The 15,056-nt window shown below is 41.6% G+C and overlaps 3 protein-coding genes across 3 annotated transcripts; all 3 read right to left on the bottom strand.

The window, feature by feature from the left end:
- Positions 1–112: 112 nt before the first annotated feature.
- LOC307256918 (protocadherin gamma-A4-like) lies at positions 113–6,965 on the bottom strand (the record flags this gene model as incomplete). The annotated part of the gene is made up of 3 exons (XM_080036034.1): positions 113–130; positions 523–2,559; positions 6,612–6,965. 3 exons carry the CDS (start codon positions 6,963–6,965, stop codon positions 113–115), a joined length of 2,409 nt encoding a protein of 802 aa, XP_079892160.1.
- A 1,347-nt stretch (positions 6,966–8,312) lies between these two features.
- On the bottom strand, positions 8,313–10,779 carry LOC307256917 (protocadherin gamma-A11-like; the record flags this gene model as incomplete). Its single annotated transcript, XM_080036033.1, has 2 exons — positions 8,425–10,779; positions 8,313–8,321 (listed from the first exon to the last, which is right to left on the bottom strand). Exons 1-2 carry the CDS (start codon positions 10,714–10,716, stop codon positions 8,313–8,315), a joined length of 2,301 nt encoding a protein of 766 aa, XP_079892159.1. The 5' UTR covers positions 10,717–10,779.
- Positions 10,780–12,378: 1,599 nt separating this feature from the next.
- On the bottom strand, positions 12,379–14,949 carry LOC307256916 (protocadherin gamma-A11-like; the record flags this gene model as incomplete). Its single annotated transcript, XM_080036032.1, has 2 exons — positions 12,595–14,949; positions 12,379–12,399 (listed from the first exon to the last, which is right to left on the bottom strand). Exons 1-2 carry the CDS (start codon positions 14,884–14,886, stop codon positions 12,379–12,381), a joined length of 2,313 nt encoding a protein of 770 aa, XP_079892158.1. The 5' UTR covers positions 14,887–14,949.
- Positions 14,950–15,056: the final 107 nt, after the last annotated feature.

Here is a 15,056-nt window from a genome sequence, read left to right as displayed (position 1 = left end):
ACACAAATGTAAGTATCAGGTCTCAAAACTTGGAATGAGAGTCTTTACTAGCCAAACAGAATAAAAAGAGGTCCTATTCGCAATATATACGTTTTGCACAAGGCATCCGTTTTCATAGTGATACACCTTCCTGATCAATACAGGAAAGGCACATCCAATGACACCATGGGGCAACCACATACAACTATCAAGGAGAGGAACCCCTAAATATTTGAGCAAAATATGTATTAAAAAAATACAATATAGAGCAGAAGGGAAAATACCAACATCATAAAACACATAAATAAACTCTCTTAAAATGCATCAGAATGATCAAACTGAGTTCAGCACCAAGGACAGCGAAACATGTTGCGCAATTCGAAGAGTTTTCTCTCACTGGAACCAAATAATCAACAGGCATGCAACCATTTTCTGAAACCATAGATACCACTAGAGAGCAGAACTATACAATTGAAAAGAGAGACAAAGCAAAACACAAAAATGGCTTATTCACGACGTTAAATGACATGACATGTGACATACCTCAGGTGAACTATCACAGTCTCCAAAAACCTCAGCGAAGTCTGAAGGACTTTTCCTCAGAGTCTGGTCAGCAGGCAGCGTGTTGTCATTGTAAGATGTCACAAACTTAAAGTCACTGGTTCTAGAACCCGTTGTCAGGTAGGCGTCATAGTTGTAGGTGCTGCGTAAAGTTCCAGTGCCGTCAACATCTGCGTAATTAGGAGGGAGATAAGCGCTGGGGATGGCGACTGCTCCATCAAACAACAGTCTGGGCTTTCTCCTGCGACAAAACCTCACTCCCAGGATGATGATAATGAATGTCAGAAAGAAGGTGGATACAGACACCAGCGCAATGATCAGATAAGAGGTTAGCTTGGAGTTCTTCTCATCATAAGAAATATCCTTCAATTCTGGCACCTCAGCCAAGTTATCAGAAATAAGTAAATACATGGAACAGGTGGCAGAGAGAGAGGGCTGTCCGTTATCTTTCACTGCCACAATGAGGTTCTGTTTCATGCTGTCAGATTCAGAAATGTCCCGCTGTGTCCTGATCTCTCCACTGTGGAGACCGATAGTGAAAAGTCCCGGATCAGTGGATTTGACTATATGATAGGACAGCCAGGCGTTCTGTCCGGAGTCTGCGTCCACCGCTATCACTTTGGACACCAGAGAGCCTCCGTGTGCAGCTTTGGGGACCAGCTCGGTCATGAAGGAGTTGCCCTCCGGGGCGGGGTACAGTATCTGAGGAGAGTTGTCATTCACATCCGATATGAACACACTAACGGTCACGTTGCTGCTGAGCGGAGGAGAACCGTTGTCTCTGGCCATCACGTGGACTTTAAAACTCCTGAACTGTTCATAATCAAACGCCCTCACAGCGTGGATCACCCCCGTTTCTCCGTTAACAGACAGATAGGAGGACACCGGGGCACCGTTCACCTCACCGGGTAACAGAGAGTAAATCACTGTACCGTTTTGTCTCCAGTCGGGGTCTCGAGCAGTAACGGAACATAACGTGGAGCCGGGTTTGTTATTTTCAGTCACATATGCGCTGTAGGACTGTTCCTCAAACACAGGTGGGTTGTCGTTGATGTCTGCTACAGATAACTGAACAGTTTTAGAGGAGGACAGAGGTGGAGAGCCCTCGTCAGTGGCAGTGATAGTAATGTTGTAATCAGACACTAGTTCACGGTCCAGTTGTCCTGTGCTCACCAGAGAATAATAGTTTTTAATAGAAGGAACTAATTTAAAGGGGGCGCCTTGTTGAATGGAGCAGCGGACCTGTCTGTTATTCTCAGAGTCTCTATCCTGCACGTTAATAATGCCAACCTCTGTACCAGGTGATGCGTTTTCGGATATTGGATTTGTGAGTGATTTTAGATATATCACCGGGGCATTATCATTCACATCTGTGATATCTATTATCACTTTTGATTCCGATGAGAGGCCATAACCATCTTTGGCCTCAACAAATACTTCATATTTGGGCCCTTCTTCATAGTCTATGCCACCTGTAACAACGATTTTTCCGGAAATTGGATTGAGTGAAAAAAGCTTCCGTGATTTATCAGAGATTCGGCTAAATTCATATGTAACTTCTCCGTTGACACCTTCGTCTGCGTCTGATGCACTTACGGTGATAATGGGGGTATTAATAGGTGAGTTTTCCGGTAACGTGGCTGTATATATGGCCTCAGTAAACACGGGGGCGTTATCATTAGCATCCAGCACAATGACGTGTATGACTACAGTGCCGGATCTCTGAGGAGAGCCACCATCTAAAGCTGTGAGCAATAATTTCATTTCTTGCTGCTCCTCTCGGTCCAACTCCTTATCTAAAATCAACTCACCATATTTACTGCCAGCACTTGTAGTCTGAATACTGAACACAAAGTGGGGGTTTGGTTGCAAAACGTAGCTTTCAACGGAGTTTTTGCCTATATCCGAGTCGTGCGCTGCATTAATGCGATATCTGGCTCCTTTGTCAGCTGACTCTCTAATCTCCAGTTTTACAGTATCCTTCGGGAAAATTGGTGCATTGTCGTTTACGTCCTGCACCTGCAGAGACAACCGGTGTAACTCTAATGGATTCTCCAACAATAAGTCGAATTTAAGAACACACGAAGGCTTCTCTCCACAATGCTCCTCTCTGTCTATTCTTTCTGCAACGAATAAATCCCCGCTCCGAAGGTTAATAGCGCAATACTGTTTGTCGTTTCCTTCCATGTCAACACGAGCTTTGCGAGCAGACAGCCGGCCCACCTCCAGTCCGAGATCCTTGGCGATATTTCCAATAGCAGATCCGCGCTTGAGCTCCTCCTGTACAGAATAGCTCAGGTCTCCGTGTGCGTACTGCACCACAACAAAGAAAAAGACAAAGCCGAAGCTTTGAATAATGCGCAGTCTATACATCATGCTCTTATTGTACTACACAAGTTAAAACACGTTAGTTTCAAACACTACAATAGGTTAATCGTTCAATAGATATGCCTCCAGCATTTGTCGTCCGTGTTGAAGGCTGTACAGAACACAAGGATGGTCATTCCCAATGATGAGTGGTGTGCAAAGCAAACTGAACATCTGAGTCCTTAGCTGGTCTATAGTGACACCACGAGTACAAATGAAACATAACAGTTTTTCAAAAACTGCAAATTTTACAGACATATTATTAGATAGTTCGGCCTTTCTGTTTGAACAATAAGATTTGTAAACTGGCATTTTAAAGAGTGATCGGACGTTATGTATTTAATATTTCCTTTCAGTTGAGTGTAATGCTTGTTTCCTGTGATATATGGACTTATTAACTATACTCTTGCTGAAGTAATCCGCCTAAAGCAGGTCTTAATTATAACAGAAAGACAATATTCCCCGAATGTTAGACAATTTATGAACACAGCAACCTAGCACACTGGTTACTCAAATTAAATATTTCCGTCACTCTCTTTTCTCAAAATACACAATAGATTTAATTGTATTTATCTGAACCACATATATTTCTGCCTTCATCCATCCTCCTTTGGATAACGTTTCAGTTAGGTAACCAAAATCTAAAGGTACATGATATTTTGTTTTTTTAAAACATACACAAACGTATGATAGAACATCAGGCTTGATGTTTAACTTGCGAGGGAATGTTTAGGAGGTTGGACATAGATTCGGATTTAAAAAAGAACAGTTGTTGTGTAAATGTGGTAAAAAAAGTGTATTTGTGTTAATCACTGACCGAAAACAACTTGTAGGCCTACTATTCTCATTGGTGTGATATTGTTTTCCCTTAATGCTATACCTCTCAGGAAATCATAAATGCACGGATAATAATTACAAAATGGTTGTCTCAAAGAAAACATTTTGTAAGTGAAATGAAATTGAAACTTGACTTAAAATTTCCGAAATCATTGAGGTCTTCCTTCTTCAATGAAGCCAACATACAAAAAACAACACAGATAAAAAATATAAACATATATTTTAAATAATGCTCAATGAAAACAATGCACGCTGGGGTGAATTTTTTTAAAACAATCGTTTTGAAATGTCCAGCTGAACTTAACGCTGTAGATGGTTCCAATTTTTTTTTTGCACAGAAAAGATAAGCAGATTTACATATTCATTGTAATCTAAAACGCTACGAAGTAGGAGTTAGTTAGGAGTCAAGTTTGCTCTTGACAATATATCACAAGAGAAACAGTGAGGTTCAGCACCAAGGACAGAGACACAAACAGCAAGCTGCAGCTCTGCCACAAAAAGACACAAGCAATGATACCGATGTTAAAATACACCAGTTGTAGAAAAAGTGTGTGCAAATCAAGCTCGGATAACCACACCACAGCATTGATATCATTCTCATCTGAACGCTTGATGCGTGATAAAGCTCAATTTACAAAAAAATAATAACTATTAACTATTCAATGAGGGATCCAGTCAAGATTCATTTAGACATAATTACTTATACTCACACATATCTACTGTCATAATTCAAAGGGAAGATAATAAATGCTAATACAATTATCAACTTAACGTGCATGGGTGGATCAGATGAAGTGCTAATTGGTCAAACGACTTGCAACACCCATTCCTACCTCAGGAGAAGCGTCAGAGTCTCCAAAAACCTCAGCGAAGTCTGATGGACTTTTCCTCAGAGTCTGGTCAGCAGGCAGCGTGTTGTCATTGTAAGATGTCACAAACTTAAAGTCACTGGTTCTAGAACCCGTTGTCAGGTAGCCGTCATAATTGTACGTGCTGCGTAAAGTTCCAGTGCCGTCAACATCTGCGTAATTAGGAGGGAGATAAGCGCTGGGGATGGCGACTGCTCCATCAAACAACAGTCTGGGCTTTCTCCTGCGACAAAACCTCACACCCAGGATGATGATAATGAATGTCAAAAAGAAGGTGGACACAGACACCAGCGCTGTGATCAGATAAGAGGTTAACTTGGAGTTCTTCTCATCATATGAAATATCCTTCAGTTCTGGCACCTCAGCCAAGTTATCCGAAATAAGTAAATACATGGAACAGGTGGCAGAGAGAGAGGGCTGTCCGTTATCTTTCACTGCCACAATGAGGTTCTGTTTCATGCTGTCAGATTCAGAAATGTCCCGCTGTGTCCTGATCTCTCCACTGTGGAGACCAATAGTGAAAAGTCCCGGATCAGTGGATTTGACTATATGATAGGACAGCCAGGCGTTCTGTCCGGAGTCTGCGTCCACCGCTATCACTTTGGACACCAGAGAGCCTCCGTGTGCAGCTTTGGGGACCAGCTCGGTCATGAAGGAGTTGCCCTCCGGGGCGGGGTACAGTATCTGAGGAGAGTTGTCATTCACATCCGATATGAACACACTGACGGTCACGTTGCTGCTGAGCGGAGGAGAACCGTTGTCTCTGGCCATCACGTGGACTTTAAAACTCCTGAACTGTTCATAATCAAACGCCCTCACAGCGTGGATCACCCCCGTGTCTCCGTTAACAGACAGATAGGAGGACACCGGGGCACCGTTCACCTCACCGGGTAACAGAGAATAAATCACTGTACCGTTTTGTCTCCAGTCGGGGTCTCGAGCAGAAACGGAACATAAAGTGGAGCCGGGTTTGTTATTTTCAGTCACATATGCGCTGTAGGACTGTTCCTCAAACACAGGTGGGTTGTCGTTGATGTCTGCTACAGATAACTGAACAGTTTTAGAGGAGGACAGAGGTGGAGAGCCCTCGTCAGTGGCAGTGATTGTAATGTTGTAATCAGACACTAGTTCACGGTCCAGTTGTCCTGTGGTCACCAGAGAATAATAGTTTTTAATAGAAGGAACTAATTTAAAGGGGGCGCCTTGTTGAATGGAGCAGCGGACCTGTCTGTTATTCTCAGAGTCTCTATCCTGCACGTTAATAATGCCAACCTCTGTATCAGGTGACACGTTCTCGGGTATGGGGTTGGACAGTGATTTCAAGTATATGGCAGGTGCGTTGTCATTCATATCAGTAATGTCAATGACTATCGTTGCATATGAAACTAATCCAAGACCATCCTTTGCACTTATTTGCATTTCATATGATGACATTTTCTCATAATCGATAGGTCCAGCTACTCTTAACTCTCCTGATGGAGAGTGTAAAGAAAATACTTTATTTTCATCTGACACATGTTCAAATCCATACGTGATTTCGCCGTTAAAACCTTCGTCTGCATCTGTAGCACTCACTGTGATCACCAATGTATTCAGTAGAGAGTTTTCAGGAAGACTTGCTTCATAAACGACCTGGCTAAACACTGGTACGTTATCATTAGCATCTAGTACAGTGACGTGTATGACTACATTACCTGATCTCTGAGGCGAGCCACCATCGACTGCAGTTAGCAATAGTATTATTTCTTCTTTATCCTCTCTGTCTAATTCTTTTTCTAATACTAATTCGCAGTATTTTCGTCCACCAGATTTCGTGTTTACATTTAATTTGAAATGGTCATTCTGCTCAAGTGAGTAACCCTGAACATCATTTTCACCGATGTCTCCATCGCGCGCTTCTCCGAGAAGAAAACGTGCACCCTTCGCTGCTGATTCCTGCATTTCAATTTTAAGCGAATCATCGTTAAAAAGGGGTGAATAGTCGTTTATGTCTTGAACGTGGATATTAATACGATGCAGCTCTAAAGGATTTTCCAGTACGAGTTCTTGTTTTAGAACACACGAAGCCTTTTTAGCACAAAGCCCTTCTCTGTCGATCCTTTCTTGTACAATCAAGTCTCCAGTATTGAGGTTAACACCGCAGTACGTTACACCATTATCCTCAGTATCGATACGGGCCTTGCGATAAGACAGTCTGCCCACATCAAGTCCTAGATCCTTTGCAATATTTCCAACTACAGATCCACGTTTCATCTCCTCCGGTATGGAGTAGCTCAGGTCGCCATAGACGGAGTGGAGGACAAGAAAAATACAAGCAAGGCCGTAGAGCCGTGAAAAGCTACTGTATCCCATTATTCTTGCGAGAAAGAAGACATACAAAGTATTGTTTTAAAAAAATATATGAACGATAATATTCTGAATCCTTACAAAGAAAAAAAGTCACATAGCTGTCCAACACGAAGCGGTTTATGTCAACTGCGGCACAATAGTAGAATCAGGCAGTTGATTTGTGGAGAGAAGGGTGGAGAATGACTGCACCCTCTCGTTTGCTGGTACACACTGACACCATGAGTATTTGTTTCGTTATAACAGGGCAATTAGGATTATTTTTCTTCCTGTCATTGTTTTTTAATTAAAACGTTAAGACCCATTCGGTGGCCTTTAATAATAATAATAATAATAATAATAATAATAATAATAATAATAATAATAATAATAATAATAATAATAATAATAATAATAATAATAATAATAATAATAATAATAATAATAATAACATAATTAGAATTAGAATCATTACATTGTTGTGATTGTATCTCAGGATGGAAAGTTACTTGACCTAAAGGAGCTTTATGTGTTAAGTTAACTCACTGCAATCAAAGACAGATCAATATTGAGTCATGTACAATTTTTTTGTCAACTCGGGGAAATTAGTATTACACACCTTACACAGGTCTGGTATGAGTGATTCTCCCACGATTAAGCAACAGAGCATATATTATAGCAATTAAACATCAGTTAAACAAGACGAACGTTTTAGAGAAACTCGGTTGTGTGCTATTGTTTTGTGAAAAAAATATTTATGTCTGATGTAAGTAGGATGTACCACTCTATCAACTTAATTAACTTTCTTTGAAAGACTGTGTGTTGTGTTTAAGTTAAGACACATAGGGCCGCAGTGTAAATCATTTTACACAGAGGGGCAAGAGAAAAAACAGGTCCCATTCAAATATTTGTGTTGTCTTTAATGTGTCTCGTTATTAATGTAGATTGTGATAAACAGCTTTTAAGTACAGATCACGGAAAGCACAATGTTACCAGTTTAGAGCAACCACATGTTGACATGCAACTATCAAGGAGAAAAACCCTAACTATTTTAGCCAGACAAAACAAGTATAACAACAACTTTCATGAAACAACATTAACTACTGGGGGAAATATCCGATTCATACAACTTAGAAGTAAACTCTCTGTGAGTTCAGCACCATGGACAGAGAAACACTGAATACAATTCGAAGCGTTTTCCCTCACTGGACTCTAAAAAAAAATAGCAAAAATTAAACCACATAATCTGACATACTTTAATAAAGAAAGAATGGTCCCTGAATCATTTCTCATATTAATCAAATTCTGCCAAAACAAATACTTGAGTCTTAACTCTGTAGAAACGATCATATTTGCATAGTAAACCTTGAACCATCAAAACCACTACAGAGCAGAAGGATATAGTTAAAACCGTCAAAACAGAAGACACATACATTGCTAATTCACGAAGTTGAATACGAGTTCAATGACATGACATGTGACATACCTCAGGAGAAGCGTCACAGTCTCCAAAAACCTCAGCGAAGTCGGAAGGACTTTTCCTCAGAGTCTGGTCAGCAGGCAGCGTGTTGTCATTGTAAGATGTCACAAACTTAAAGTCACTGGTTCTAGAACCCGTTGTCAGGTAGGCGTCATAATTGTAAGTGCTGCGTAAAGTTCCAGTGCCGTCAACATCTGCGTAATTAGGAGGGAGATAAGCGCTGGGGATGGCCACTGCTCCATCAAATAACAGTCTGGGCTTTCTCCTGCGACAAAACCTCACTCCCAGGATGATGATAATGAATGTCAGAAAAAAGGTGGAGACAGAAACCAGCGCTATGATCAGATAAGAGGTTAACTTGGAGTTCTTCTCATCATGAGAAATATCCTTCAGCTCTGGCACCTCAGCCAAGTTATCAGAAATAAGTAAATACATGGAACAGGTGGCAGAGAGAGAGGGCTGTCCGTTATCTTTCACTGCCACAATAAGGTTCTGTTTCATGCTGTCAGATTCAGAAATGTCCCGCTGTGTCCTGATCTCTCCACTATGGAGACCGATAGTGAAAAGTCCCGGATCAGTGGATTTGACTATATGATAGGACAGCCAGGCGTTCTGTCCGGAGTCTGCGTCCACCGCTATCACTTTGGACACCAGAGAGCCTCCGTGTGCAGCTTTGGGGACCAGCTCGGTCATGAAGGAGTTGCCCTCCGGGGCGGGGTACAGTATCTGAGGAGAGTTGTCATTCACATCCGATATGAACAAACTGACGGTCACGTTGCTGCTGAGCGGAGGAGAACCGTTGTCTCTGGCCATCACGTGGACTTTAAAACTCCTGAACTGTTCATAATCAAACGCCCTCATAGAGTGGATCACCCCCGTGTCTCCGTTAACAGACAGATAGGAGGACACCGGGGCACCGTTCACCTCACCGGGTAACAGAGAATAAATCACTGTACCATTTTGTCTCCAGTCGGGGTCTCGAGCAGTAACGGAACATACAGTTGAGCCGGGTTTGTTATTTTCAGTCACATATGCGCTGTAGGACTGTTCCTCAAACACAGGTGGGTTGTCATTGATGTCTGCTACAGATAACTGAACAGTTTTAGAGGAGGACAGAGGTGGAGAGCCCTCGTCAGTGGCAGTGATTGTAATGTTGTAATCAGACACTAGTTCACGGTCCAGCTGTCCTGTGGTCACTAGAGAATAATAGTTTTTAATAGAAGGAACTAATTTAAAGGGGGCGCCTTGTTGAATGGAGCAGCGGACCTGTCCGTTGCTTTCGGAGTCTCTATCCTGCACGTTAATAATGCCAACCTCTGTACCAGGTGACACGTCCTCAGGTATGGGGTTGGACAGGGATTTCAGGTATATAGCAGGTGCGTTGTCATTTAGATCAGTAATCTCAATAATTAGCGTTGCGTATGAAACTAATCCCAGACCATCTTTTGCACTAATTTGCATTTCATAGGATGACATCTTTTCATAATCAATAGCTCCTGCCACTCTCACCTCTCCTGATTTAGAGTGTAAAGAAAACACGTTGGTGTTTTCATCTGAAACTTGATCAAATTCATACGTCATTTCGCTGTTTATACCTTCGTCTGCATCTGTAGCACTCACTGTGATCACTAATGTCTCCAGAGGAGAGTTTTCAGGCAGACCTGATTCATAAACGGTCTGGCTAAACACTGGTTCATTATCATTAGCATCTAGTACAGTGACGTGTAGTAATACAGTGCCTGATCTCTGGGGTGAGCCACCATCAAACGCAGTAAGCAATAAAGTCATCTCTTTTTTGTCCTCTCTGTCTAATTCTTTTTCTAAGACTAATTCGCCATATTTTCGCCCGCCATCTTTTGTTTTCACATTTAATTTGAAATGGTCGTTCTGCTGAAGTGAGTACCCCTGAACAGCATTCTCTCCGATATCTCCATCACGCGCCTCTTCAAGAAGAAAACGTGCACCCTTGACTGCTGATTCCTGAATTTCAATCCTAAGTGACTCCTCTTTAAATTGGGGTAAATTATCATTAATATCTTGAACGCGGATATTAATACGGTGCAGCTCTAAAGGATTTTCCAGGACGAGTTCCTGTTTTAGAACACATGATGCCTTTTTAGCACAAAGCACTTCTCTGTCGATCCTTTCTTGTACAATCAAGTCTCCAGTATTGAGGTTAACGCCGCAATACTGGACGTTGTTATCATCAGTATCGATACGGGCCTTGCGAGCAGACAGTCTGCCCACATCAAGACCCAGATCCTTTGCGATATTTCCAATTACAGATCCACGTTTCATCTCCTCCGGGATAGAGTAGCTCAGGTCGCCATATACAGGGTGGAGAACAAGAAAGATACAAGCGAGGCCGTGCAACAATGAATATCTCCTGTATCCCATTGTTAGTGCGATAAAGGAAGCATATGGTTTCATGTTGTCCAAAAAATATCAACGATGATTTAATGAGTCCTCCTGACAAAGACAAAATTTCACATTGATGTCCTACATGAAGCCGTTTTCTTCAACTGCAGTACAACACCAGAATCAGGCTTCAAATTCGTTGAGAGAGAAGGGTGGAGAATGACTGCACCCTCCCGTTTGCTGGTACACACTGACACCATGAGTATTTGTTTCGGTATAACAGGGCAATGTAGGATTATCATTTACTTATTTTGTTTAGAAATGAAGAGTGTGACCAACCCAGGTGCCCTCAATAATAACAACAACAACAATAATAATAATAATAATAATAATAATAATAATAATAATAATAATAATAATAATAATAATAATAATAATAATAATAATAATAATCGTTTTTTTTGCAAGTTGTATCAGGATGAAAAGTAATTTGACTTTAAAGAGTTGTATGTTTTAATTTAAGGTGCTGCATTCAAAGACAAAATAAGATTGAATCGTATCAGAATTTGGTCAACTCAGGGAAAATATCTCGCACCTAACACAGGTATTTGTTTTCGCGATTCTCCCGTGATTAAGAAACAGAGAATATTTCCCAGGTTTTAAACAACAGTAAAAGTGGACGATAGTGTGAGTGATTGTTCTATGGAATAGTATTACATTCTGAAGTTATACAACTTTAAAACCGTTTGATAGTGTTCAACAATTGTAGCAAAGGTCAAATAAATGAAGCTGCCGTTTAACTGGTTTAAACAATACACTAGATAGGTGTAACATATATAACACAATTAAAATATAAGTATGAAACGAATATGTTGGGGAGAGCTCCGTCAAATCATTTTTGTTCGGTCTTGTATGATATGAATTTATTTGCACATTTACTTGCTTCAATTTTGAATTGTAAAATATTTGCAATAGTTCAACATTTGGGAAACGGTAGGCTATGTGGTGTTTATCTTGTGAACAGATGTCCAGAGAATTACCTTAAAAACAACGTAAGTAGCGTTTTCTATTGTGTCAAATACATGACCTTCCTAAAGATTGCGTGTCAAATGTATTTAAGGAAAGACGCATGTTTTTAAGGCTGCACAAGTTATTATGTTACACATAGAAGGCAAACTTAGTTATGTTACCAGGAAAACTAAACAGGGATCACGTTCTCAGTTTCTTCATGTTGCCTTTCAAGAGGTCTCATTATCCATTGATAAACTAATTGATCCAGAAAAGGCACAATGATACCTGAAGAGAGATACAACATGCAACTATCAAAGAAAAGATCCCCTAACTAATTTGGGGGAAAAACTGTATGATGACACCATTACTAAAACAAAATGTAAACTAAGGAGGAAATATCAACATCATAAAACCCCGAAATAAACGCTCAGTGAGTTCAGCACCATGGACAGAGGAACAAGGCATCAGCTTGCAAATGGTCTCATTTAAAATATTAACTACAATCTGCAGATACAATTACTGAAGTCTTAATTGTGTTTAATCGCTCATCTTTTCTTAATAAACCTTACACCAATTGAACCATCAACACCTCTACAGGGCAGAACGATACAACTTCAAAACACACAAAGCAAAACACAAGTAATAGAGCCATTTTAACGACGTTGAAATACGAGTTCAATGACTTGACATGTGACTACTAAACCACTACAGAGCAGAACGATGCAAATGAAAAGAGTCAAAGCAAAATATAACACTGGCTTATTTACGACGTTGCATACAAGTTCAATGACATGACATGTGACATACCTCAGGAGAACCATCACAGTCCCCGAAAACATCAGCGAAGTCAGAAGGACTTTTCCTCAGAGTCTGGTCAGCAGGCAGCGTGTTGTCATTGTAAGATGTCACAAACTTAAAGTCACTGGTTCTAGAACCCGTTGTCAGGTAGGCGTCATAATTGTAAGTGCTGCGTAAAGTTCCTGTGCCGTCAACATCTGCGTAATTTGGAGGGAGATAAGCGCTGGGGATGGCAACTGCTCCATCAAACAACAGTCTGGGCTTTCTCCTGCGACAAAACCTCACACCCAGGATGATGATAATGAATGTCAGAAAGAAGGTGGAGACAGACACCAGCGCTATGATCAGATAAGAGGTTAGCTTGGAGTTCTTCTCATCATATGAAATATCCTTCAGCTCTGGCACCTCAGCCAAGTTATCAGAAATAAGTAAATACATGGAACAGGTGGCAGAGAGAGAGGGCTGTCCGTTATCTTTCACTGCCACAATAAGGTTCTGTTTCATGCTGTCAGATGCAGAAATGTCCCGCTGTGTTCTGATCTCTCCGCTGTGGAGACCGATAGTGAAAAGTCCCGGATCAGTGGATTTGACTATATGATAGGACAGCCAGGCGTTCTGTCCGGAGTCTGCGTCCACCGCTATCACTTTGGACACCAGAGAGCCTCCGTGTGCAGCTTTGGGGACCAGCTCGGTCATGAAGGAGTTGCCCTCCGGGGCGGGGTACAGTATCTGAGGAGAGTTGTCATTCACATCCGATATGAACAAACTGACGGTCACGTTGCTGCTGAGCGGAGGAGAACCGTTGTCTCTGGCCATCACGTGGACTTTAAAACTCCTGAACTGTTCATAATCAAACGCCCTCATAGAGTGGATCACCCCCGTGTCTCCGTTAACAGACAGATAGGAGGACACCGGGGCACCGTTCACCTCACCGGGTAACAGAGAATAAATCACTGTACCATTTTGTCTCCAGTCGGGGTCTCGAGCAGTAACGGAACATACAGTTGAGCCGGGTTTGTTATTTTCAGTCACATATGCGCTGTAGGACTGTTCCTCAAACACAGGTGGGTTGTCATTGATGTCTGCTACAGATAACTGAACAGTTTTAGAGGAGGACAGAGGTGGAGAGCCCTCGTCAGTGGCAGTGATTGTAATGTTGTAATCAGACACTAGTTCACGGTCCAGCTGTCCTGTGGTCACTAGAGAATAATAGTTTTTAATAGAAGGAACTAATTTAAAGGGGGCGCCTTGTTGAATGGAGCAGCGGACCTGTCCGTTGCTTTCGGAGTCTCTATCCTGCACGTTAATAATGCCAACCTCTGTACCAGGTGACACGTCCTCAGGTATGGGGTTGGACAGGGATTTCAGGTATATAGCAGGTGCGTTGTCATTTAGATCAGTAATCTCAATAATTAGCGTTGCGTATGAAACTAATCCCAGACCATCTTTTGCACTAATTTGCATTTCATAGGATGACATCTTTTCATAATCAATAGCTCCTGCCACTCTCACCTCTCCTGATTTAGAGTGTAAAGAAAACACGTTGGTGTTTTCATCTGAAACTTGATCAAATTCATACGTCATTTCGCTGTTTATACCTTCGTCTGCATCTGTAGCACTCACTGTGATCACTAATGTCTCCAGAGGAGAGTTTTCAGGCAGACCTGATTCATAAACGGTCTGGCTAAACACTGGTTCATTATCATTAGCATCTAGTACAGTGACGTGTAGTAATACAGTGCCTGATCTCTGGGGTGAGCCACCATCAAACGCAGTAAGCAATAAAGTCATCTCTTTTTTGTCCTCTCTGTCTAATTCTTTTTCTAAGACTAATTCGCCATATTTTCGCCCGCCATCTTTTGTTTTCACATTTAATTTGAAATGGTCGTTCTGCTGAAGTGAGTACCCCTGAACAGCATTCTCTCCGATATCTCCATCACGCGCCTCTCCAAGAAGAAAACGTGCACCCTTGACTGCTGATTCCTGAATTTCAATCCTAAGTGACTCCTCTTTAAATTGGGGTAAATTATCATTAATATCTTGAACGCGGATATTAATACGGTGCAGCTCTAAAGGATTTTCCAGGACGAGTTCCTGTTTTAGAACACATGATGCCTTTTTAGCACAAAGCACTTCTCTGTCGATCCTTTCTTGTACAATCAAGTCTCCAGTATTGAGGTTAACGCCGCAATACTGGACGTTGTTATCATCAGTATCGATACGGGCCTTGCGAGCAGACAGTCTGCCCACATCAAGACCCAGATCCTTTGCGATATTTCCAATTACAGATCCACGTTTCATCTCCTCCGGGATAGAGTAGCTCAGGTCGCCATATACAGGGTGGAGAACAAGAAAGATACAAGCGAGGCCGTGCAACAATGAATATCTCCTGTATCCCATTGTTAGTGCGATAAAGGAAGCATATGGTTTCATGTTGTCCAAAAAATATCAACGATGATTTAATGAGTCCT

This window comes from Ammodytes marinus, assembly GCF_949987685.1.
Source record: "Ammodytes marinus genome assembly, chromosome: 10".
NCBI classification, from domain to species: Eukaryota; Metazoa; Chordata; class Actinopteri; order Uranoscopiformes; family Ammodytidae; genus Ammodytes; species Ammodytes marinus.
Note: the sequence above shows the minus strand (reverse complement) of the source record. Positions and strands in the feature narration are given on the sequence as shown.